The 27,136-nt window shown below is 47.3% G+C and overlaps 1 protein-coding gene across 3 annotated transcripts; it reads right to left on the minus strand.

Annotated features, from left to right (window-relative positions):
• Nucleotides 1–1,820: 1,820 nt before the first annotated feature.
• On the minus strand, nt 1,821–27,136 carry LOC108929601 (clavesin-1-like). 3 transcript variants are annotated; one of them, XM_029255150.1, is made up of 6 exons: nt 26,753–27,136; nt 25,537–26,084; nt 21,825–21,999; nt 15,126–15,236; nt 13,163–13,395; nt 1,821–3,374 (listed from the first exon to the last, which is right to left on the minus strand). In XM_029255150.1, the coding sequence occupies exons 2-6, from the start codon at nt 25,923–25,925 to the stop codon at nt 3,290–3,292; spliced, it is 993 nt and encodes a 330-aa protein (XP_029110983.1). In that variant the 5' UTR covers nt 25,926–26,084; nt 26,753–27,136; the 3' UTR covers nt 1,821–3,289. The 3 variants fall into 3 exon arrangements, with proteins under 3 accessions (XP_029110983.1, XP_029110985.1, XP_029110984.1); XM_029255152.1 differs by lacking the exon at nt 26,753–27,136 and adding an exon at nt 26,492–26,570; XM_029255151.1 differs by lacking the exon at nt 26,753–27,136 and adding an exon at nt 26,435–26,506.

Below are 27,136 nucleotides of genomic sequence, written 5' to 3' on the forward strand. Positions count from 1 at the left end.
AATTTTGCACACTGTAGCTTCTCAAGGGTACAACAATAGGGCTCCTTAGGGAAGCTAAAGATTGAACCTCTGACCGTTATGGCGGGGTGTGTGTGTGAGAGAGAGAGAGAGAGAGAGAGAGAGAGAGAGAGAGAGAGAGAGAGCGAGCGAGCACACAGGGACCGCAGTGCTTAGCTGGGCAAATTATATGTTGCCTCACAGAAATTCACTCCATCACTGGAACGGGGCGGAAGTTTGCTGACAGTGTTTTAAATTACTTTTCAGCTCTACAATGACCAGTGGCGAAAGATGGAAGATTATTCAGATGAGAAAACATCAATGCATTAATCACTTAGTCAGGCGTTCTCGAGAAGATGGAAGACAAAGCGTTCGCCGTTTCGGCCGCGAACGGCGCTTCCGCTCCTCCCTTCAGCCATCGCCTACCCGGCCGTAGAGTAACGCGTTTCTGAAAGCCTTCTTACAGATCCACGCTTTTACCTGCTTTGGGTCTGAATTAAAAAAAAAAAAAAAACCACACATTTTGCAGAGTTGGCAAAAAATGAAGAGATCGATTCAACGACGTCTTTATTAATTGCGCCGTAGTTTGCGAGAGCGCGCCGCTCTTGCGGTTACAACGAACGGGAGTCTTGACCTCGCGCGGGAAACTTGTCTTTGTACAGCCGGCTGAAAAATACCAAATTGTGCGGCCGCGTGCTGAAAAAAAAAAAAAAAAAAAAAAAAGCGGGAGAGCCAAATATCGACGCATGATGCAATTGTCCTCTGCTCGGTGCAAGGTTGAAGCGTGTGTGCGGTAATGCGCCGAGCTCGTTTACCGGGGCACGTCCAGCAGTGGGCTCAGTTAAAATGTACACTGGGCTATACACAAAGAAGGTCCAACCGGGCCTATACTGTACACTGTATGGCCATGAGGGTCGCACCCGTATCCTGCCGTGACCCCATAATTAACCCACGCACGGGGCCCGCGTGGACCCGCTGCCTGCTGGGACAATACGCCCCTGCGTGTCGTACTGAGCCCTTCCCGTATAAAACATCTCATCTCTGCAGAGCTTAATGCCGGAACACGACCGCGTGTCCGTACAAGGGGTGTACCGCCAATGTGTTAAGAAGGTAATGAACCAGAAAATGGAAAAGGTCAAATGATGTGAACAATTACAGAAATTCTCCCCGGTTTTACCTCGCTTTGACGAAGGAGAGCCGAGCTGCTCGACAGCTCTGCTGCCTTCATTATTCATACCCGTCGTTACTTTTTCGCCTTCATTATTTATATAAGCTGTCACACTTGCAGGTATGAATGTAAACAATACCGTACTTAGTGGAAGTTATTAGCTTCTTTGTCAGCAAGAGCAGAGCCACAAATGGCTTGTAGCAAAATGCACCGCAGACCCATGAAATGTAAATAATATGTAAATATTGCAGCCAGCGAGCGTTTTGTCTTTGATTACTGACTAATCTGCATTGTTACGTCGCAGGTCGAATAGACACCCGCTAGCTAGAGGAGGCGCACTAATTTCTCTGAGCTGCGCTGCGACGAAAGTAGATCCGGCAACATGACCTAATCACTACACCAAATCAGTGAGCGAACAGCGGTACAGCAGTGACCGCGTTACACTGCGGTTACTGTAAGTGCAGCTTCTTGACGTTACTAAACGGTCGTGTCACGTGTCCTAAAACGGAGCCCAGTATCGACCTGTAGCTGACCGTATCCACGGCGGCAATATCCCGAGGTACTTACACCAAACTAACAGAAAAAGAGTTTGTCAGTTCTGAGTAAATATGGACATGAACGCACTCACCAAGCTGAAACTCTAAAAGGGCAAAAATCTGTTTATTCCTTGCGTAATAAATTTGCAAAATGAGAACATCTGCTATTCTGTTCCGCCTTCTCCGGCATGTATCGGCAGCATCGTGGCAGTCGCTGTGACATTTTTCCTTCAACGGCACAAACACTTGTAACCTACCTTGTTCGGACCTCTGCATGATGAAAATTGCATTTAAATACAGCACAGAACCAAAAAAAAAAAAAAAAAAAAAAATCACAATTTGTTAAAGGAAGTCAAAGTTGCTAAGTTTTGAGACATAAAACATTTTGATGGTAAACGCCGTCCTTTAACGGCTATCGCCCCAGACAGGGATCCGTATCTTTAATGGAACCCATGAACGCCTTGTCTCACCACCGAACCCCGTAGTGGACCGACTAACACCGATTTACTTATGTGCGCCCTTTGTCCAAGGCCATTTACAGTGTAATGTTTTTCTACTAATCTACGTACAGTGATCTTCCCATTTATACAGCTGGGTAATTTTTACAGTAAAAATGTTCGTATGTACTACAGCAAAAGAGGCGTTCAAACCCGGGACGTTCGGAGTGCAAGGAGACACCTTCAACCACATTCCTACCCAACGTGAGGAGATACCACCCCTTGACTTACGAGGAGTATTTAACCTTGGGTTGGGTACACAATTTGAACCCGGGACAAGGCGTGTTGTATCCCGTGACCTCCATGTCGCTTTTGGCTTTGAGCGACGTACTCGGCCAAGGCGTCTCCACTCGGCAACGTCAGTCACACTCCCGACGGTGACCGCAGCTCAGCAGGTGTCTCCTGGAGCCAAGAATAAGAGCGTTACATGGAACGGCAGCTCAGCGTTACTTTAATGGCGGCGACGGCTCCGTCTATACAAAGTAATCCTGAAACGCGTGAAACGTTTCCATTTCTCCCAACGTATTATGAGAAGATCCGTCGACGGAAACACAGATTTCCAGAAACCACTTGTCGGGTTACTTCCGTAATTGTTCTGCATTAACAAACCTCTACACACACAATAAATACGCGTATATTTCAAGGGTTTAGTGTTAAGTTCATGTATGTACATTCTTTGCGGAGCATCGTGTGTCTTTTTTTTTTCTTCTTTTTATATGTATCAGTTTTGAGGTCACAGCAGGAAAAGTCCTTGAAAGTACAATCCTTGAAATCGGTCAGTTTTTGCTTTCCGCGAAAATAAGCGTCTACAGTAGCGTGCGGCGAGGAAGTCCACTGCGGTAAATCTAACACCGCTTCTTGTCCGTTCGCCTTGAAGTGTCATGATTTGTTGGAGCGAAACGCAGGCGGCGCTGAAGGCTCCTGCTCGGCTGGAGTTAGCAACGCAAGTCGGTGGCAGGTGAGACCGCGGGCCCTGCGGCGTCGAGCGTGGGCGTCCCCCCCGGCACGTCTGGCGCCAACGTACGATGCGTCACGGCGGCTCACGCCAGCTCCCGATGGCACGGGCGCTCCCCCATCCCCCCACCTGCAGTTCAGTCCAGAGCCAGTAGGGGCTGCGCTGTGTCGTCATCTCGGTCCTTGTGCTTCAGTGTCCCGGGTTCTACCGCCGACTGGGACCTGAGGGGAGACATCAGCACGTGGAGCAGGTTATTGCGTTACTTAGAGTTATTACGTGCTAACCGTAGTGTTGGGCAGAGAAAATTTACATTTATTCATTTAGTTGACACTTTTCTCCAAAGGGAATTACAATGTTAAGGCTATTATTATTACAAGCTTACTATTATTTACCCATTTATACAGCTGGGTAATTTTTCCTGTAGCAACTGAGAGTAAGTGCTTTGCTCAAGGGTACTACAGCCAGAGGTGGGGATCAAAATTTACACTAAGGTGCCATCGGGTGGCGTAGTAGTTAGCGCTGCCACCTTTGGAGCTGAAGACCTGATTCCCACCTCCTGCCGTTGTACACTTGAGCAAGGTACTAACCCTGAATTGACACAGTAAAAACGACCCTGATGGAAATGGAAAAATAATAAGTAGCGTAAAACGGGGGAAAAAGTTAGATCAGTAAAGGTTAGATCCAAACAGCTAGACTTGTCACGAAATGGTTCAGATGGGTAAATTGCGGCTGCAGCCTCGAGGGGAGATTTGTTTCTGTAAATATCCTGTAAATGTCCAATAATCTGTAAATATCCGACGTGCGATACTTTCTCGTGATGCTGGGCAGCGGCAGCGATCTGCGTCTCCCGGTTTTTCACAAAGTAGTGTGTATTAGGTATATTAAATGCATTTCCGACTTCCGATATTTCCGACTTCCGATGGGTTTCGCGGAACGTAACCCCATCGTAAGTCAGGGACCACCTGTAATACGGTAAACTTTCTCGATTGCTTTGGATGGGCTTTTTAAATCACTTTTTTTTTCTGTCTTGTGCTGATTCGGTAGTAATTATTTTGTTGCTTAACATACGCTTGAATTACATAGTTCACACTTTATGCACGCTATGTACTTTATCTATTTATACCGCATGATTTAACCGGCACGACTGCCAAGGGTGCAGGAACAGTCTGGGCAGTGAGAAGCAGCAGAGATGTTCCCGCTTGGATTTGCCGGCGAAAACAACAATGAATCAACGGAGCTGGGAGGCCTGACTCCGTGGGAGGGAGAAGCAGAGAGGGATATGACAGGATATTACACACTCTGTTGTGGATGGTGTCAGCGGGGCACTGCGGGGCAGATGGGTTCTTCAGTCCGCCAAGTGCTCCAAAACAATTTTCCTTGGCGGGGTGAATAGCATGGGCGGTGCAACGATTGCCGAAATTCACTGTTCCCGAAGACCGGCATCTCTCGGGTGCTTGGTTCGACACTCTGCATGCAAATGGATACTTACCTATTATTTCACTTTTACTTATTATACATGGCATTGATTTTTTGGGATTATTATTTCTGTCTGAGTCATTGTCTGCATTTGTGAAGAAATCAGAACCAACGGCACTCTGCTAGAGCAGCTGCTTCCACAAGAAAAAAGGCACATGTACATGGGAGCAGGTATTCCACTGTGCTCCATAGGACGTCATTAAAGCGCTCGACTCTACAGACCGGACGTTGTCCCAATGAATTTATTAAGACAGGTGTTTTGGGGCACAGTTAACAGCAATGTTTGGTTTTTTGTCTTTTTTGTTTCAGTGTACAGCTTCCCGGCACAGGGTGGCTCGGGCAGAGGGTATGATGGTAGCTGAAGACATAGACTTGCACCCTCAACACTCTCGAGATTCCAGAAGAGGTACATAAAGTACTTCATTTACTCATTCAGCTGACCCTTTGCTCCAAAGCAACTTAAAAGTATCTATCTATTTATACAGCTGGGTCATTTTTACTGTACCACTTGAGGTCAAAGGTCAAGGGTACCACAGGAGCTGAGATTTGAACCTGGGTTCATTGAGCCCAAAAGTGGCAGCTCTAACCAATATTCCACCTGCTGCCCCTCAGTTGACCTGAGCAACAACAGTGGAACGATGAAGGCTGTTATGGCGTTTCGGTCGAGATGCAGAAGTGTAAACTCCCTATGTGAGTAGAAAGTAAGGGAAACACGGTAACGTTGTTCAGTACTACTGACAGCTCCAGTGGCATGGAAGTGGGCCCTCGTGATTCTTTGTGCTGAGAGTTCCAGTGATTTGTGCTCCTGCGGGTAAAGGAGTCTCCTTCCGCCTCCTGTCGGTGGTGCACAGGAGCTTCTCCTTCCCCACTAAAACCGATGAGTGTTCAGGAGAAGGTGCATCACGTGCCATTCCTAAGGTACACACCACTCTTCACATCAGAGTTCACTGGTCCCTCCACAGCCGTTAGGACAACGACAAACGTGTTTCTCCAGGCCATCGAACCCGCACCAGTCCCTCGTGAAAGGTGCATCTAGTTCCTTCTCCACGCCTCACATCCGTCCATTGTGTGTGAAGGGAAGGCGGGCTGCAAATCCCACAGTTTAGACATCATGTGTGCTCTCGCTGGAAGATGAGGAGGAGCTCTAAAATTAGAACATATTTGTATATGAAAACCAGAATTCTCCATCTGCCCCTGGTTGGAGAGCATTTTGGAGCAAAATTAAAAACGACAGAGTGACAGGAAGAAAGAGCATCTCGCCTCCATTGTCGGGGTGGATTACAGGATAGATTATGTTCCGCGGTCAGCCCGTCTGTCGAATTTTTGGACCCGGCTCTGGAAAGACACGGGGCGCCGGCTTCGGTATCGATAGGCAGAGCACACCGTGCCCCCTACCAGCTGCCCTCGCAGGCATCCCAATCCTAAAGGCAGCTTTGGCCCCGCCTCCGCGAGACACGTCAGCCCCCCAGTTCTCACGTTCCGTGTTCGTTCCTCTCCGGCGGGGGCGGGTCGCACTTGTGTAACAACACTACGGTCGAGAGCGAACCGCAGGCGGGATGAGCCACCGTCTGGCCTGAATGGCCGGCGGGTGGCTTTAAGATCTGACATGCATCAGAACATTCTAGATTCATCTGAACCTGCCCAACCTGAAAGCCCTTCACTACCCCAGCCACCTCCTAGAGGGTCACACTGTGAATATTGAACATTGCATATTGACACCTGCTTTGGAGCTACATTTCTGCAGACGGAACGCAGCGTCATTCATCATCTCGAGGTCCGACCATCTCGGTTCAGATCCGGATGCAAGGCGGGATAAGTTTCAATAGCACAGTGCTCTCACAAGGGGTTTAGGTACGGTGCGTATGGGATTGTAACTGTATGTAAAAAAGAAAAAAAATCGCCGCTGGCTTGTTTAGCCGTTATAAATTCCAAAATTATGCAGCTGTACAGTCAGTCAGACAACGCTCTCTACTATTAGCAAATATGTAATAAATCCACATCCATTACTGGACACCCTGATGATAAATCCTGTCTGCTTCCAGCTTGAGGAACCCAGAGCGGCATCTAAAGTAGCCCAAAGTGTCAGACAGATACCGTTAAATATATAGTCTGGCGATGCACGCACACCGCTGTCCTTACTGCCAACTTTGTCTTTTATCTTTGATAACTGCATTTCCAGGCCTATTAAGTACTCCTGCTATTTATTAACCAGGCTGTTGGACAGATATGTCTGCTTCGGACCACCTCAGTTATTCCTTCGGGCTCTCTGCGTTCTTATTCAGCCGACGATATTGAGCTCCCTTTCCTGCTGCTCCTCGAGACCGAATATCAGCCCGTGTTTTTGAGTACAATGGAGAAATGCGGTGGGAGTCCAGAACGCATTTGCTTTGAGGGGCAACTCCCGTGCTGGGGGAAACCACTACACCTTCGAGGTGACAACAGAAGATGCTGCTTTGGAGACACCTTACGTGTCCGGCTGCTACTGGAACCTCGAAAGTGGCAGCTAATATTAGTCCTGCCAGCAGTGACATCAAAGGCAGATTGCCGCTGTATTCCTTGGTTACCGAAGCAATTCCGGGTATCTACATCGCAAAAGATGACAACAGCAGAGATTTTTTAAGACTTGAACCTTGAGCACGATGAATGTACCCTGTAAATATTCATTTAGCTGATGCTTTTCTCAAAGGCAAATTACCACGTCAGGTTTGTACACTAAGATACTTACAATTACATAGGCATTAACAGAGCTGGGCCATTTTTACTGTATGAGCTTGTTTAAGGGAACGAGAGCAGGAGCAGGAATTCCAAACCTCAAGATTTCCATTTGCAAGGTTGCAGCTCTAACCGCTACGCCACCTGCTCGTGCTACGTGTTTGACATAACCCAAACTCAGTCCGGTCTCCCTGTGTCCAGGACGCTCAGCAGGCCCCCGCTTCTTCCCAGCCGGCTCTTTCGGAGCCCAACCCGCCTCCGCAGAACCCACCGCCGCCGCCGCCGCCCAGCTGTGCCACCCTCTGCGTTCACCCATTTTTATCCGGCTCTGCCGTCAGCAACCAGCTTACAGACGCTTACTTAAATCCGGGCATGTTAGGTGGTGCTCTGATTAATACAAGCTGGACAGGATGGGAACGGATCTTGTTAAGTGAAGAGTGAGAGGGAAATGTGTGATCCCACAAAGCTCATCCAGTCCTTCTTCTCTTCGATTAAAGTAATGAGACCTAGAGAGAAGCCTCCAGTGAGCTGCTTACACTACTGTGAACAACCGCTTCTGTAAAAATATACCACTAATAGAGTGACATTATATACTCAGGTTCTACTGTATACATATACACACACAGAAACACACAGAGAGTCGCATCCCTTAATTTATGGACTTTCTTTATCCAAAATTTCAGTATAACAGCTCTGGGTTTTTCATTTTCAGAATGTGCACACACACACACACACACACACACACACACACACAAACTGTCTGAACCACTTGTCCCATACGGGGTCGTGGGGAGTCGAACCCGGCAGCTCAGGGCGTAAGGCTGGAGGGGGAGGGGACACACCCAGGACAGGACACCAGTTCATTACAAGGCACCCCAAGCGGGACTCAAACCCCAGACCCAACAGAGAGCACGACCCAGTCCAACCCACTGCACCACCGAGCCCCCATACCAGAATGAACCAGTAAAACGAAATTTGTCCAAAGCATATGTAAAAAAAAGTTTAAAGTTGCATGTTGCGCAAATGAAGAGGAAGTGCAGTAACTACACTGATGAACCTCGGTGCAGCAAGTGGTAGGGAACAAACTAGGTTTGCTTGAGACTTTCATGTCTGCAGCTATGTCTCCTCTCAATGTAATGCATAAGTTGTACTTTTTCTGAGATGTACATCGCTTTGGACAAAAGCATCTGCTAAATGAATAAATGTAAATGTAATGTACAGCAGTTGGTGCTGGTTACCATCACCTCCTTCCTGTCTGATGTTCGCTTTGTGCACAATCACAAGGTGCAGTGCAAGAATGACTGCCAAACCTCCTTCCTCCTCCACATTTCACAATTAGCTGTTCTTCTTTTCGCTCAGTGAGTACAGTAACAGTTCATTGCAGTAAATGGCCTAGTTTGTTTCTTTTAAATTTTCTGCAGTTACTTATTTAACAAATTTCATTATTGAATGTTCATTGTTGTCTATTGGATATAAGGAAAACACTATTTTCCAAAGCAGATTTTTCCCTTTTAAAACGATAGGAAATAGGCTTTGGGTGTCCAAAATTTTAGTATCCGCACCATTTTTTTAGGAGTAGATTAAATTCTTAAATTGAGGGATTACGGTATAATTTTTTGTAGTTAAGGCTTCAGACTTGACACTCAGACACCCTTATGAGTTTTGCATCCTGTCCAGTGTTTGGCTTCTATAAATATGTAATGTTTTAAGTCAGGTATTACAGTTGTTAGAGCTGCTGTTTTGGACTCACAAGTCCCAGATTCTAGTCCCACCTCCTGCTCAATTCCTTCAATCAAGATACTTACCCTGAACTGATTCAGTAAAAATTACCCAGCTGTAGAAAGTTGTAAATCATTATAGGTTGCTATGGAGAAACGCTTCAGCTAAATGGAGAAATGTAACTTGTTATGAATTAAAAGTTCAGGAAAAAATGGAATAACGGCATTCTGGTCCTTGTTAAATCACTGCAACTTATAAATCTGCCATTGTGCTTTCACTCCACATGATTTTATTTGACTTGTTCCAAACACGCCAGCAGCCTGTCTGTCTCGAGCTCCTACCGAGAGCGTCACGCAAAGCTAATGAGAGGGAAACGGCCGAGTCAAATTTACACCTTCCAGAAGTATGCCCGCATCTCCCCGGGACAAATAAACAGTGAATGAGAAAAGGGTGGAATCAGCAGAATGGTGAATATTAAAGGAGCTCCCTGCTGCTCTCCTGTGGGCCTCTGTGCTTAGCATGTGATTGATGCAGCAGCCTGTCACATGTGATTGTCATCACTCTTGTTTTTGACAGGCTTCTGTGTGTGTGTGCGTGAATGGGGGGGGGTCAAGGAAGGACACCTGTCCCTGGAATGTGAAATCCACCGGTGACCTCATGCTTGCTGGCCCTCACGTCACAGCCCTGCCTGTGGCCCCCTGGGCCCTCCGTTCCACTTTTGACAGCTCAGTTATGGACAGGCCTCCTCTTCACCGCCACGTGTGTCTTTAAAAGCAAGAAAAATCTGCCAAATTGGATGGCAGGGGGTGGGCAGCCGGTGGATTTGGTAGAGACATGACTTTCCCTTGATAACCAAGTGACTCACCCAGGAAACTGCTCTCAAGAGCATTAATTTGCACCCTAAATGTACATTGGTTCTCGACCTTTCCGGGCAGCATATGATCCAGCGGAGCTGCTCTTGTCAACAAGAGAAGGAGGCTGAAGGTCCCAGGATGAGTCCTGCTGTTATCACACACACACACACACACACACACACACACACTGTCTGAAACCGCTTGTCCCAAGCAGGGTCGTGGCGAACCGGAGCCTAACCCGGCAACCCTGTTATACCTTTGAGAATTTTTTAATCGGAATTATTAGATTTACCTGTATAAATGGACAGAACTGCAACTACGTTTAACACACCTACAAGTTGCAAGGGCAGCCAATAAAAGGGATCAGCTAACTGTGATATTATAGTTGTCACTGTAATAGTTAAATCAAAAAACCATCAAAACATTTTGTCTGATTATACAAAGGCATCAGCTACATAATAATAATAGTGATAATAATAATCGACATCTAAGATGTGCATCTTGCTTTCACATGGACGCGCAAGTTTTCTCCACCGTTCCCCATTTTCACAGCACAATCACAGTGAATTATTTCCCTCCAGCTGTTATTGGAGCATCACAGGGTCCGACAGCAGTTAGCAAGAGCGAGGGGTAAAAGGGGTCGCGCTCTGAGGCTAGGAGGCAAACGGGTGTCGGCGGCCAAGTCGGTAGCGTGAGCGAGACCCAAACAAACCATCGGAGACAGAGGACACAGCGGTGGATGCGAAGCTGTTGCTTAAAGACATAATCAGACAAATTAATAGGCAAATCTGTAAGTGGTATGTATCACCGCGGGCACGGATGTTCGTCATCAACATGACTTCGGAGCTCGAGTCTCTATGGACCTCAAATGTACCGTTTTGCACAGAAACCCAAAAGCGATGTCCTGCATATCCGTTCACATGAGATTCATCAGTTATAGCAATTTCCTCTGCGACTTACTCCTCCTCCCTTATGAATGCAGGAGCTCCAAGACGACAGAATTGGTAAAATTCTACTGCTCTGCTGGGGGTCGTTACCTTCGAACAAGATGGGGGAGAAAAAATCCACACTGATAGTTTATGAGAAGTCTGCAGGGAGGAGCTATCATGGTGCTCCTTGGGCCCATTTAACTCTCAGAACTTCACTCTCTACTTGATCGCGGTGGAAAGGAGAAGTGAGGCCAACCGTGAGCTAGAGTAGAGTGAACCTCGGAGTACAGATGCGATCAGCGGAAGGGAAAGGGCGGTAGGTCACCGTCAGTAGGAGAGATCCAGAGGAACATCAGATCGTCACTATAACCCAGTTCCAAAAGTAAATGCTGATCTGGCTGGGGCAGCGGCGGCCAGATGCGCATCGTCCATCACGCACAGCCCACCAAACGGTTGGTGATGACTGATGAACGGGACGATGAAAGCGGCCAAGCGAGGGGAATAACCAGCGAGCTGTGGGTTCGACACCGATTGACGTCTCCGTCTTCCCACCAACGATGACTTCATCCCCCGAGAAGCGTGAGAAGCAATTATTCAGATGAGAGGGAAAAAACCTTCAAAACGCAAATCTGATGAGAGAGCCGTGTTCCGTTTTCCTTTGCTTCCAGCTCTGACATTTCCCCGGCAACATGTCGGCCATCTGACGCCCAGGAGGCCTCGACACGCAAATGTACCGTTTGGACGGCGAGAGCGTTAATTCAAGCGGCGCTTCGCCTCCTGGCTTTCGTACAATGCAGCCAGCGGCACAAATAAAAGCCTAAAACGTGGAGCCGGGCCGAGAAAACGCGCCCAGCAGCTGCGGCCGGTCCCGCCGCCCCAACCAAACGCGCTCTCGCAGCCAGGAGGGCCTCACATCTCTGCACGGGGCACTTTGAAAGAGATTTGAAACAAGAGAACAAAAAATAACTCCCCCATAAATACACCCTGGAAGTGTTTCAACACTCTTTGTGATACCAGAAGAAAGAACAGCGAAAGGCCCGTGGTGAAATGAAGTTTGCGCTCGGTACAGCATGCGTCGCATTTGAGCATCGTACCCAAGCGGCACGAGGGGCTGAAAGGAGTCGCTCGTTCATCGTCGTGCTCACAGTCTCACACGCAGCGCAGGCGGTACCGGTGAAAAGAGTGAGTCCACTTGGAGGAGAACACTTTTTCACCGCAAGGCTTCGGGCGAACAAGTCTGATGAGGAGGGGATGTACCATGTCTTCCCAGCTCTTTGCAGCAGTTCCTGCAGCTGTAGGACACTTGCGTGTTGCTTTGCTTCCGCTCTTCTCTCCACTTCCTCCCACAGAGGTGTTGCCCAGGTGGACTTGCACTTTTCGCTGGTATCATACATCAGCAATTTCAAAGTACTCAACAATTAATCGAAAACGAGTAGTGAGCATTGCCCGCCAGATGTTTGAAAACTATGACTAAGCTGAAGATTGAAAATACGGTATATGCTCAATATAACAGGCTAATTGGGGGAGGGCAGTGGGTTGGACCGGGTCCTGCTCTCCGGTGGGTCCGGGGCTCGATTCCTGCTTGGGGTGCCTTGCGGCGAACTGGCGTCCCATCCTGGGTGTGCCCCCTTGCGCCCTGTGTTGCCGGGTTAGGCTCCGGCTAGCCGTGACACCCCGTATGGAATGTGCGGTTTCAGATGATGTGTGTGTAACTGGGGAGGGTGGGTGTCTGACATCGTCCAATACAATAAAATAGTACCTATGCAAAACCAGAAGTCTGTTAAATATTTTGGAACACGACACCACCCATATTTACGTGAAACTGTCAAATTTCACTAGATGTATTGAGTCATGAATTAGAAAAATAATAATAAATGACAACATATGTCGCTTAAGTACAGCCTATATAGCCTGCTAGGTACTACTAGGTGTTACGTTCGCAGAACGACTGACGAAGCACACAAAGGCCAGCAAATCAACCAGACTGACGGGGAAGTATGAAAGTACCAACATCAACGGAAAATAACGGTGAACTGCATGAACGGCAGAAATTTCAATTTTGTCGGCCAGATTCAAAAACCGCTAAATCAGATTTCATTATATCAAGGATTTACTGTACCATCTGTCCATACATCATCAATAACCGCTTGTGCGGCACACGGTAACGGTGGTCCACAGTCAAAACAGGAAGCACAGGCCATAAGGTAGGGTACAGCCTGGACGGGACCCCAAACCATCACTGGGAAAGACTGGAAAGACGTAACTGAAATGCATGAACAGACGGAAGTTCAGATCTTGCACGGGGACTTGTGAACCTACCTCTTCATGAGCTTCTCCGTGCAGTCCTTGTCGGAGGAGCCCAGGGCCTCCTTGACGTGAAGCGCATCATACGTGTGCGTGTATTCCGTCTCGTCGTTGTATTCCGGCCCTAACAATGTCCGCGCCCACATGCCCATGTCGTAGGGCGGCAGGGTCCCGCCAAACTCAGACGGCAAACACTCTGGGAAGATGAGCTGGTGCAGGCTGTTCAGGTTGTTCCCATGAAGGAAGATCTGTTGGTGGGATACAGGCCAATATTAAAGCAAAAGAAATGCGTTTTCCTTAGTTTTCGGTTAAAAATTTTCATGGTGTCCCAAGAAAAAGGCAATTTTGCATACGAAAACTGCTGATCAATCAGAATGAATGACAGTTTTGCCATATTTGCCATATTCAGTATAATGTTTCTTTTAGCAGTCTTCTTACAAATAAAAGCATTTCTTTCTGATACAGAAAAAAACCTCTTAAAATTACAGGTAAAAATGGCCTCTATAAAGAGAATTGCTAAAGTGCAATTGTAGATATTAAATGTCAGTGAAGCAGAAATAGTCTAATTGCCTGATCCATTGTAATTACAGTAGTGTTTGTTGAGTATATTTAGTTTGTCCACTGTTCGTATCAAAATGTCGTTCAGAAATTAGGTAGTTTCAGCACTCTATTTCTTTATACAGACAGTTTCCGATTTACGATGGTTCGAAATTCAGTAGAAGCCATACTTCGAATTTTGAATTTTGATTTTTCCCGGGCAAGCTATATGCGGTGCAATAAACACTTATAATGCTGGGCAGTGACAGCGATCCGCATCTCCCAGTCTGTCACACACAGAGATGTGTATTAGGTGTATTAAGTGCATTTTCGACTTACGATATTTTCAAATTGTGATGTGTTTTGCGGAACGTAACCCCATCGTAAATCGGGGACCACCTGTATACATTTTAATTTCATTATTTATCTGTAATTTACTGCATATACACTGGCTTTTCATATTGCAAATGCAGCTGGGACCTGACATCAGTTTGCATTTTGATATGTTAATAAACCAAATTCAGTTTTGCCACAAAGTCAAAATCAATACATATGATTTATTTTTACCCTTGATTTATTTACAGGTTATGTCCGGTAAAAATGCTGTAAACAGCTATAGTAAACTAAAATCTTTGTAAGACTTTGTTGTAATATACTTTTTTAATTTTGAGCTATGTTAAAAATAAAACTAATTTAAATTGTTTGAAAATAAAGTGCATCATCTTCACAAATGCCTATTCAGCACTGACTGCTGACCTTGCTGTTGAATATCAAGTTGACACACCAGTCATGAACATTGGAAGTAAGGTATAAAGGTGGTCCCAAAGTCTTACTCTTCTTGGGTGCGTTTTACTGCCAACTAAAGGTTGGATGCAGTAACACAAGTCACTTTCCCTCCAAAGCGGACACAAATAATAACAAATGAATAAGAAAAGAAACAATTAAAAATAAATGTGCCAAAAGATCTGTTGAGAATTTGTGATTGACCATCCATCACATGAAGACCCAGTGTACCGAACACATTTTGGCCACTTACATCTATTTGTTTATCTGGTACTTTTTTTCCCAAAGTAACCTACAATGTTAAGGTTATGATTATTATAAGCTCACAGTTATTCACCTATTTACACAGGTGGGTAATTTTAAAGTAAATACCTTGCTAAAGGGCACTACAACAGAAGGCGAGGAATCAAACCCACCTTCGGCTCCAAAGACAGTACCGCTAACCACTATGCTACCAGCTGTCCCCACTTACTTCTTCCTCTTGCCTTTCTGGTGTACCCTGCTTAACAGTCAGGCCGTGAATAATTTTATCCACATTTCAATGCCATCTTTCATTACTCGTCTTATTGTGACTGTTCCTCTGCCTCTATTCTCTGTCACTGTGGGAATTAATCAGCACTGGTTTACGCGGCGAGAAAGAGGGACTGGCCGTAATTACCCGCTTCCTGGTCTTGTCTTTGAGGAAAGGCTTGATTATTGTGTACAAGGCATGGATGTACCACGGCTGGTTGACAAAATGGATTCCTCCGAAGCGCGCAGGGAAGCTGTCCTGTGGGGGGAGGGGAACAATCAGCTTCATTATTATTAATTTCAGCGGTGGCTTTTATCCCGAGGAATTCCGCACGGGAAGGGCAAACCGCAGCTTGAAAGCCTGTCAAGACATTACATTATTTACATAATTCAGCAGCACATCTGAGCAAAGAGACAAACACAGTTTACATTTTTATACAGCAAAGGGTGTTACAAGCTGGAGGTACAGCTGCCGCTGCCTTTCTGGGATTTAGAGCCCCAATCCTGTAGTTTTGAGTCTAGTTCCTCAACCATCACACTTGAGTCCAACACTACTGCTCCACACGCCTGTGCTACTACCCTGGCAGGGCCACCGGAACCCGGGGACAAGCCTGGACCCGCACCGTGATGGCGACTCGACCTCGAGTGCCTACCAGAGGGCTCCGAGCAACGGGCAGCGGTGCTTCTGACTCGTAGGGCTCGACCATGAAGAGAAGGGCGCCGGTTCAAACCAGACATCGACCGCTAATGTGCTATTGACAAAGGTATTTGACCTGAGCTGGTTCAGTGGACATCCAGCATTAATGGCTGAGCTGCGTGAAAGCAGCGAGCAGTGAACAAGCCTAAATCAATGATGACAATAGAATTGTTATCTGTAATGAATTTAAAAAAAATACAAATCTTGGTCATTTCAGTGCCAGATGTCAAGGATTGCTTCACATTTCACCTTCCCTTGCTCCCCTACTCCATGACCCCCACTCATGTGGATGGTTGGGGGTGGACGGTGACCTTCCCGATGTAGGGCTGCTGTGAGAAAACAGCAACGCAACTGGAATCTAACGTCCCCAGTAACACTGCAAGAGAGTACTGCTCTTCGTAAGTCGCTTAATGTGATAATCAAATTAATATTTTGTTGAAAGAAGCTTTCACTTTCATTTGTGAAGCTGGATAATATTATTGAAATATTGCTGGTTAAGTAGAACAGCTGTTCCCTTTACTGGGCTTCGACCAAGACTTTGGGCAGAAGCCTCCTTATTTAAAAATCAAAAACTGTAAACCATGTAAATGATGCCTTTCTCTAAGGCAGCGTACAGAGTTATGGTCGTTTACAAAGCTACTTAAAACAATATATTACTTAATATAATAAATGCAGATGTACTTCCCATTATTTACAGCTGGCTAATTGTTACGGAACCAATCAAGGTCAACACTTTGATCAAAGGTACTACAACTAGAGCAGGGTTTCAAACGCTGCTCATTCAACTGCAAAAGCCCCACCTCTGGCTGTAGTACCCTTGAGCAAGGTACTTACTCTAAATTGCTCCTGTAAAATTACCCAGCTGCATAAATGGGTAAATAACTGTAAGTAGCTTAACGGTGTAAGTCGCTCTGGAGAAAAGCATCAGCTAAATGAATAGATGTAAATGTAAACGGCTATACAACAGATCTAACCACTACGCCACCCCCTGGCCTTAAATAAAACTTTACATCACTCTTTTCGGATTAAATCTAGACTGTAAAAGAGCACTGTTCACCTTAGCTTTATCTATCAACACCGTGTATATTTTCTTATAAGGCCTGATTTTTCTATACAGGTGGTCCCCAATTTACGATGGGGTTACGGTCCGCGAAACCCATGGTAATTTGAAAATATCGTAAGTCGAAAATGCATTTAATACACCTAATACACGCCTCTATGTGACAGACTGGGAGATGTGGATCGCTGCCGCTGCCCAGCATCGCGAGAGAATATCGCACCGCATATCGCTTGCCCGGGGAAAAAATCAAAATTCAAAGTACGGCTTCTGCTGTACATCTATCGCCGGCTCACCATCGTAAAGTCGAAAAAATCGTAGCTCGGACCATCGTAAATCGGAGACCACCTGTACCTCATTTAGTCTGTATGGAGAGGCCTGTCTTTGTATTACGAGAGACCGTGATCACGCTTTTGGGCCATACTGCTGGTGAGCAGGGTACTTCAGTGCTGACAGATTAAAAGACCAGGGAGATGGACCCGTCCAGCCCTCTGAGCAATGGCTCCGTTAGACAAGCCTTAAGCATTGTGTTTGCACCCGCTTATCTTCTGCTGGTCGTACGTCACTGTACTTAATGGCTGGTGTTAGGGACGCCGCGAGCGGGGACCGCGGGGTGATTAATGCAGAGCTTGTTGAAATGTGCGCCTCCCCGAGGACAGCCGGAAGCTGGGCTCCAAGCGAAGCCCCGCTGAATGCAGCGGGATCAGCGGGATCAGCGGTCCGCACCGAGCCATTTTGGATCCGGAAGGTTCTCCCGCTTTAGTGGGCTTAAGAAGGACCTAAGGGAATGTGTTCTCCAAAACCTTCTTACGCTGTAAGTGGCACTGTGGATGCCCCTGAGATGTTTAAAACACTGTCTGACCTCCTTTGTCTTCACGGAATAATGATGGAAGAAGAACGTGTTTATTAACAGTTTCAGACAAGAAGAGCAAGGAGAAGCGAACAGGGTTATTTCAGCTGTTATTTATCTGACACCTTTGCCTGAAGACACCTGCAGTGGGCGGCATGGTGGCACAGCGAGTCGACAGAGAGAGTGTTTTCCACTGATGAACGGATGAGTGACCCGTTGTAAGTAGTGTATCTAGCAGTGTAAGTCTTCGGGTGCTCTGGTTTCCTCCCACAGTCCAAAGACATGCCGTTCAGGTTCACCCATAGTGTGTGTGACAGAGAGTGTGTGTTGCACTGATGTATGGGTGAGTGACCCAGTGTAAGTAGTGTGTCTAGCAGTGTAAGTCACCACGGTGAATAAGGTGTGTGGGCTCATAACACTACATAGAGTTCATTGGAAGCTGCTTTGGAGAAAAGCATCTGATAAATAAATAAATGTAAATATTAGGTTTGTAAACAAAGCTGCTTGATTTATCCACTTATATAACTGGGTAATTTTTACTGTATCAAGTCAGGGTAAGTACCTTACTCAAGGGTACTGCTCCAGGAGAAGGGCTTCAAACCCAGGTCTGTAGAGTGTAAGGTGACGGCTCTGATCACTACACCACCTCTTGCTCCAGCAGGTATACAGTACATCTTATTTTTGTGTAACTTTAACATGTGGCTGGATTTCCAGAAGCGACTCATGGTTACTCCAGCAGTAATTACAACTGTTTGTGTGTGTGTGTCTGTGCTGTGGAGCTTCGTCCTTTTTTCTTGCCATTGTATAAAAAAAGTCAAAGCTAAATCTCAGTTGTATAACGGATGTACTTGGATGTTAATCCTGTGTTTAATTTCTGTGTCTCCTTGGGTCAGATGTGGGGACAGACGTATAGAAGCGATGCATGGAACCAACTCTTTCAGATGCCTTTTAACGAAACTTAACGAAAGCCCTGGGAATTAATGTCAGAGTTGGGAAAAGTGGTGAGAAATTTAATTTGGGCGTTAACCAATTTTACACTGTTGCGTGTAGAAAATCGGAATTCGCCGCCTTGTGTCCTTTGGGCAATTCCCATGATTAAGTAGTTTTTTTTATTTTATTAATTTCAGAGCTTCGCTCACACAGAATATTGTTCATCAATCCTGGAGAACTCCCCGGGGGCCTGGGAGTGTGGGTGGCGGTCAGGGTGGTGAGGGTTCCGATCTTTAGAGCAGGAAACCAGGATTTCACTCCAAGTGCTTGTGGTATTTTGTCATGTGAAAAGCGAGTTTTGCGCCGCCGAACCGTTCCCTCATTAGCCGATGCGGCGCGTATGTGGGTAAACAATGTCACGGCGGGCCTCGGGAGATAATTAATTTGCGTGTATCCTCCTTGCTCGCAAGCCGCGAACAATCCCACCAGGGAAATAAAGCGCCGCTGCGGCATCCATTCATTTCCCGGGCAGGAAAACGAGGGTGTTTTACACATACAGTATATATTGTACTTGCATATTATTTTTTTTCCCCATTTCTCGCACTGTTACGATTAGCAGCGCCCCAGTTGACACGTCTTAATTCATGTTTTAATTGTCATTGATGCTGCAAGTTGCTGACTGTTGCTGATTGGTGCTGATGCGACGCAGCTGCGGTGTTTACAGTGGTAAACATTAGTATTATTGCTGTATGTTGGTATTCGTGCCGTTTTCATACGTCTTGCCGTGACCCGGTAGCTTTCTTAGGGGCCCGTGTGTGGAAGCGTCGCCTCTCGACTATCCCTATGATAAAGGCACCGGGCACGGGTTCAAGAGCCAGGGGTCCATGTGTGAGGTGCCTGGTATGGCTACCTGCATGGGACACACATCACACGTCACCTTTGCTGGGTCGTGGTTTTCCCTTGATTATTTCATTGCTCCCAATTATCTCCATCAACACAAATGAGCAGAGGTTTAATCCTCCAGCTGAGGATCCCAAGGTCACAATGACATCGCAAGCTTACACAAAATGCCTTTTGTTCATGTTTATTCAGCTCTGTCATCCAAAAAGAGCGATGCCTCGCAAAAATGCTTTTGCTGACTGTTGCCATAGCAGAAACATTCGTAAACGGTCGTGGGCCCGATATCAAACCTATGCGATGAATCAAGATTTTCAACTTTTTTGTCTGAAGTAATCTTTGTCAGATTCTTCAGACATTTCCGGTTGGCACCCCCATAATGACGCGCTCCAGACAACCACCACAAAGTAACGACGCCCTCCCAAGTCTTTAGAAATCCGACCGCGGAGCACCTTCCCACTTGATCTGGTTACTTAGCAACAGGACGTTGCAACAGTATGTAAACGTGACAGTTTCTCTCTCTTTTTTTTTTTTTTAAATTTTTTATTGTGTGCCAGCGTGGCCAGGCACGGTCTCGCTCAGATCGGGAACGAAAGCGCAGCCTTAGCGTCGCTGACGTCTCCTTGGCCGAAAGGAAACCTTCTGGTTTCAGCAGCACGCAGCTGGTTCCTCTTTCACGACATTAACATATTCATGTGAGAAGCAGCTCCCCGAGAGCTAAGAAAGCTGGAGCCCTTTTGAAATATCTGCTGAAATACCGACAAGGTTATTTAGCCACGTGTTTGGTTCGCGTGTTCTCTTACCCTAAGTGCCTCGTACGGAGTTTTGCATATTTAAACAGCGTGATGATTCGCCGAAGGCGTTCGGGTTTGGATTTGTATGACGCGCCGTTCACAAGTCCACCTCCTTAACCGCTACACCACCAGTGTGGTGTGAACCTTTGGAACTTGGAGCGAGGATTTTCCCTTTGAATGCCGACATAGAATTCAGAATAGTGGACATCACATTTAGCCACAATATGCCGGAATGTAATAATTTATCTCCCCAGCCGTGGGAGCCGGAATCCAGAGGGCATTCGCTAGAATGACGTTATGTAAATGTTCAAGTTTGAAGCGATACAATTTTTTTCTTCACTTCCAGAGGCTGTTTTCATAAGTACTTTTTTTTTTTTAACTCCTCAGGAGTCTGAACTGCAACCTGAGAAAACCAGCCTCCGGGCCCAACGGCACATTGCTGCCCTATCGATTTCTTCACTGAGCGGCGACCCTACAGAGCGATGAACACGGGCGGGAGTGCGCAAGCTTCTATTTCTGCACCACTTTCATCCACTTTCATCCTCTCCAACCTGTACTGGGCGACTCCGCAGGCTTCTGAGAGCATTACATCACACTTCGGGGGGTCATGACCCTTCAGCTAGCCCAGGGCACGGCCGACATTTACTCCGATGCATTAGCCAACTCCTAATGCCATCCCTCCCAGGCCGGTCACCCAAATCTCTCCGCATTGCAGGAGCACTATGACACGCTAAACATCACCTCGATCCCAGATCCTCCACCTAGTTTTGATGATGAATCATGTCACATAGACTAATATTTCTAGAAAGGTCTTAAAAGCCACATGACTGGAGGAGTGACAGCAGGAACCGTACAGAACTGATTCTAGACATTTACCTCCGGCTGACTTTACCTTCCCAGGGATACTCCCTTAAAATAATACACTAATCATCAAAAACTGGCATTAAAGAAAGCTAATGTTAAAAATTGGTTATGATTGTGGCCAGTTTGGCATATGTTCATCTTATTTCATATGGTGAGATTTGTAAGCACAGTATTACAAATGTAGGGTTCTATGGCTCCTGGATCAAATCGGGCTGGAAATATCACTGGACACACACACACGATGAGAATAAGGTTGTCACACTTTGGACATATCGTGAGAATCGGATTCTCTCGACAAGATGGGAATTCCTGAAAAAGTTAGGGGGAAAAGACGAAGAGGAGGACGACCAGCGACCAGTTGGATGGAGACGATAGAAGTGACAAAGTACACGCCTCGTTCAAGAGAGGCCACAAGGGGAAGACAGAACATTCTAGAGGCGACTCAGATCTGGCCAACAATCGTAGACATCGACTATATGACACTTAACAGCTAGAACAAGTAAACACAGTAAAAGCTCTATTGATACGTTAAAATAGTAGGGGTTAAGGAGTGTATGGCAGCAGTGTTTACCATGAACAGATGAGATCACTTTGGGGAGAACAATTTAATCTGACCCACGATGTTCTTCCCTATAGTCCCTGTTGGATGCTAATTAACGCTGGAAATTAGAATATCCTTGATAATGTGCCAGCTGAAGCACAGAAGTAAATGAGCAGTGTGTTTGACCTTCCGTAGCCCGTGCAGAGGAGCAACTCACCTGGAGGCCCTCAATAGCCAACTTCAGGATGGTGGGGGTGAGCTTGGAAGCCTGCTTGAAGGAGAAGTTGCTCCAGTCGATGATCAAGATGAAGCCATTGATCTGCAGCTCCGGGTCTTCGATCAGAACCTCAAGGGACAGCAGGATGGCTCGCAAGATGTCCGTGAAGGAGTTCCTTTCGGGGAGGAGGGTGATGGATGGGCAGAGGGCACATCGTCACAGTAATGACGTCTCACGGCTGTGGTGGAGAACTTCAAACCAGACTGCCATCAAAGAAGAATCTCGTCTGCTATGGTATCTTTTAACTCTTTGAGGTCATGGAGAACCACATCCTCATAAACTGTTACCAAGCATGAGCATCACACGTAGAATGTAACAAGAAAAGCCAGTGTGAATAAATAATGAGCTAAACGGATGCAGCAAGAAGGAAGCTTGAATGAATGGATAATAAACCTGAGTCCACTGGGTCAGTTTAAGGCGTGAGCCGTCAGCCGGGGGCGAGTGTTTGTGGAAATGTCCTCCCCAGAGAGACCAGTACTGTAAAATTAAAAAATGTCACTCACCCACCCCCCTCAAACCCCTGCTGCATTTTCACTGCTCTCTTTCTTCAAAGATCACACTCTTTTTCGGTCCTTCTTAATCGCGACTCTGGTGGTCCCACTATATACTCAGGTCTCAACACTAAATGCTCTGTTTTTACAGCGTTTTTATGTGTTTTAGTGTCGAGGTACAGTAAGATAACTGCTCCTGCACCATGAATTACAGCTTCTATGGACTGTAATTTAGTCTGGACAGGACTCCTGTCACCATGGTAGAATGCCCAGGAGGGGTGGGCCACCACTACTGCTTGGACCTCCAGAGTTTTATTTTTCATATCTTTCCTTATTTTGTAGACTCACCATTTTTTGTTTTCCTCTCCTCAGCTGTCAAGTGTGTCATTCTATTGTTACCCATACCTGTTACACTGGTAAAACTCTATCTTTCACAGCAACCTTGTTCAGCACTCTATGTCACTCTGGTAAAAAGATCGCTCTATGAAACCACTTGAACGGAGTGTACAGGACAGCAGGGGTGCAGTGGTTACAGCCCTTGCTCTAAGGACCCAGAGGACCCAGACTAAAATCCCACCTTGGACTGTGCTCCCAGTGAGCAGGGTATTTACTCTAAAATTGCTCCAGTAAAACATTATCCCACTGTACAAATGGTTAAATAATTGTAGCAGCTTTGGAGAGACGCATCAGATAAAATGAGTAACTGTAAATCAATAATTCCCCGTCCGGATATGTGTGGCATACAGCAGATGGATGCGGATGATGCTGTGGCACACACTGTTGTGTTTGTCATTTGTCCGTTCTTGCAAACGGGACTCTTCCTACGGGTCGACCCCCCCACAGCACAAACGAGGAGGTGCTCCTTTCCCCTCGCACTGCAGCGATGTGCCATAATATTTGGCAGTAGCAAAGGACACTCTCCAAACATTTCCCAGAAAAGGTGCTAATCTTTTTTCATTCAGAAGCGTCAAACAATCAATAACGGAGGGGGGGGAACGGTCAGAATCCCGCAGAGCAAGCTGACATAAGGTCTCGCCTTCCGACGCACGTTTGTCCTTTCAAAACATTTCGGTTGGTGTTTTCTGCCTAATGGGCCGCAGGGCTTGTCAGAACGCGTGGTTCCACACGATGCTGTATTACATTATGTTATTTTTTGTTTGACGCACAAGAAGACCAAAAGAAAGGGCATCGCATCAGCTTCTTCAGAGGACTGATTTCAGACCATTCAGACAAAAGCCCACTCACTGCAAATGTCCTGAGATTAGATCACATTTGTCACTGTCCGCGTGATGAAGGACCATAACATTCTTGTAGCTGCGTAGGTTCTGTACACACGTGTCACAGAACATTCTTCCAAAAACCTCCTGCTTTACTGGTGACGTTCATGATGATTCAGGGAGCTGGGTGGGGGATGGGTGATTCCATTCCCCACATGTTCAAGTTCTCCTCTACTTTTACCCTCCTGCCTTTTTAATCAGCGTTGCATATTAATTGCAACCTATTATAACTGTACCACTATATCAATATCTGATGGGATTTGCTTTATGGATGGATGGATGGATGGATGGATGGATGGATGGATGGATGGATGGATATCCTTTGGTATAATCTTTGACTTCAGACCAATTCCCAGTTCCACAACCTGGTTCTGATTTCTCAGTGTTATAGCCTGGTCCATATGCAGAAAATGAGGTGCGGAGACACACAAACCCCCTGAGACAACCTGGCCTCAATCTTATGCTGTGATCTACCTTCACACATCACATATAGTGAGGCCCTGGAGTTACCATAATGTGATCTGACTGTAGCTGGCATGAGGGGATTTACATTTACTTATTTAACTGATACTTTTCTCCAAAGCAAGGGGGGAGCAGTGGATTTGACCAAGGCCTGCTCTGTGGTGGGTCTGGGGTTCAAGTCCTGCTTGGGGTGCCTTGCAGTGGACTGATGTCCTGTCCTGGGTGTGTCCTCTCCCCCTCCAGCCCTGTGTTGCTGGGTTAGGCTCTGGCTTGTCATGACCCTGCCTGGGGTAAGTGTGTGTGTGTTTTCTCCAAAGCTGCTTACAGTTAATTGCCCATTTATACAGCAGGGTAATTTTTACTCTGTTGATTTAAGGTAAGTACCTTGACCAAGTGGACTACAGCAGGAGCTGAGATTCAAAGGTGGGACTGCTAAGTCCAGAGACAGCAGCTCTAGCCAGTGTGCAGTTATAATACATGTGAATGTTCATTTCTGAGAGATGCTTTCTTTGCTTTAGTTTGTGAGAGTCAGATATGATGACGCAACAACACTGTGGCAATCCGTGAGCGGTTCCGGGTTCGTTCCGAGCATTCCTGGATGGAACCGCAACAGATCAATACTTACTGCAAAAGAAACAACTAGGCTGCGGGTAGTGTGACAAATGGTATTCAGTGATCTTCTGTTACCAACCAGGGCCAAACTGACCTCAGGTCTTCATCTGGACACATGTCTTTACCTAAGGTGACCGTGCATTTCCCATGGTGCTGCTCAGGGGTGATTAAGCAGCTAGTGGATGTTCCACATATTGTTAGACAAACGTACATACATACTTGCAACATAGCTCAACAGTAATGGTCTAGGAAACAGGTGGACGTCAGAAGCTATGTGGTCATGCAGAAGGTTACTTTGGACCATCATGAAGGACCTAAATGAGGCTTCCTGATGCTTAGCAGTACTTTGTGAACACCTGTGACAAAGATCAGGCCCCCCGAAGACGGGTAACACCAAACTGGATTGCTGAGATGTTCACAGGTGCATTCAAAATAGGATAGGCGTTCAACACACCTTCTGGAGGAGTGGAGTGTGAGTGCGATGGTAAACCGTGCTCTCCGTCCATTCAGACTCAGAGCTGAACAACCAGAGAAAAAATTGCCTGCAGACCCCAGAGCGATCACTTTTATGAATGCATCATCAAAACAAATTCATGAGTCAGAAATCCATCTTGGGTTTGGTTCTGCTGGAAGCTCTTATCCTGGAATTGCAGTCTTTATTATTTAGAAATGTTCATTATTTATTGTGCTGAATCTCAGGTTTCAGGTCTATCAAAGCTCATGGAAGTGGGTGGTCATCAGAACATGTGCAGTGCGCCACGATCCTGCGGGGAATCAGACAACATAAAGTAAAGTGATTTAAATATTTACCTACTCTGGTCCCAGTTGGACGCGAAGAGGATGAGAATTTTCCTGCCGTACTGGTCAGGGTTCTCCAGAACCCCGGGGAAGCCATCCATGAGGGCTCTCTTGATACCGAGGTCGTCGGCTTTGAAGCTCTGGAACATCTCCAGGTTCTGCTGGCGGTACTGGAAGTACTGGGCCAACAGCTTGAACGTCTCCACCTGGTTGAACTTGCGGGCACGAAGGAACCTCAGGATGAAGTCGTCGTCCGTGCGGAGGAAGCCGATGTCCGGCCGTGTGATGATCATGTCCCGCACCTGCTGGATGTCCTGGTGCAGGGTGTCAGGGTTTTCGTTGAGCTCCAGGCGAGCTTTCTCCGTGGTCTCGGCGCTCAGGCCCGCTTGCAAGTGGGTCATTTTTTTTCCGACTCCGCACCGTCTCAGTCCCTCGATGGCTGTGCGCGGTAAAACAGGGTGCAGTTGGGCTTTAAAATGAGGCTATGGCCACGTTCACATACATCCCTGAGAGGAGACTGCTCTGCGAGCCACCGCACGCGCTCGGCTCCGTTCGGGAACCTGAAGGGAACGGAGACACAGCTCAGTCACGCAGAACCGCAGCGTCACATCTAACACACCTTTGCAGGCAGCACACACGTTCCAACGGAAGATGCTCCCGGGCAAATGTCAGTGTCAGATGGCTTTCTGTGCGATCCCCCCACCCCACCCCACCCCACCCCACCCCAGCCCAGCCCAGTGAGGTTGATGTTGCCGTGGAGATTTATGAAATGACACATTTTTCAGTGACTACAGCATCTTGGACTCACACCAGCTCCCAGTACAGCGCGCTCATCTGGCTTCAGAGCACACTCCTGCAACAAGCCGCTTTTCCAGCGCACCAAATCGCCCCCCGCCCATTCATATTTCACCTTTCATCCGCACGTACTGACATTTCTCAGCGCGCCCGCCGCTCGGCTCGCGCATACCCGCTCAGCTCGCCGCGCACGCCCGTCCTGTTCCATAACGTGGCTCCGTCACCTGCGCGCGCTCCCGCTCGCGCTGCCGTTCCGCGCGATCCGGTTGGTTGTTCGCCTAAGAAACCATCTTCGGGATCGCGGGGATCGCGAAGCTCCGCGGGGGGTGGGGGTGGGGTGGGGGCGGGGTTCTTGGGGGTCCAGCCAGCGCAGAGGTCCTCCCACGCGCGCCGCGGGATCGGTGAGCGCACCCGGTACGCGGCACTGACTCACCCTGCTGTCCTACATGTGGCGGCGGCGGCGGCGCTGAGGGGCGGCGTGGCCGCGCGCTGTCCGCGCGGGAGCGGTGCTGAAGGCGCCGACTGCGGCAGAGGCAGCGGCAGCGGCAGCGGGAACTACGCTTGACGTCCGCGACGGACTGGGTTCCGAACCGCTGTGGCGTTCAGCTCCCTGCGGCCCCTCGTCTGTGCAAATGATAGAGGCGCATAAAGGAAGGACGCGCTCGCTCGCGCTCTGCCTCCTCCTCCTCCTCTTCCTCCTCTTCCTCTTCCTCCTCCTCCGCCCCCAAGGACGGCGCGTTTCTGACCACCTTGACGCGATCGTACGCGGGTGGGTGTGATCTGGGATGATGCGAGCTCGCGCGCGCACACTCGCGCA

Source organism: Scleropages formosus, chromosome 9 (assembly GCF_900964775.1).
Source record: "Scleropages formosus chromosome 9, fSclFor1.1, whole genome shotgun sequence".
NCBI lineage: Eukaryota > Metazoa > Chordata > Actinopteri > Osteoglossiformes > Osteoglossidae > Scleropages > Scleropages formosus.

Coding starts and splice junctions, on each gene's coding strand:
- LOC108929601 (XM_029255150.1), bottom strand. CDS start 25,925: ATGACCCACTTGCAAGCGGGCCTGAGCGCCGAGACCACGGAGAAAGCT. Junction 22,000..25,536: donor TCCAACTGGGACCAGAGTAG/GTAAATATTTAA, acceptor CCTCCCCGAAAG/GAACTCCTTCACGGACATCT. Junction 13,396..15,125: donor AAGACAAGACCAGGAAGCGG/GTAATTACGGCC, acceptor TCCCACCAACAG/ATCTTCCTTCATGGGAACAA.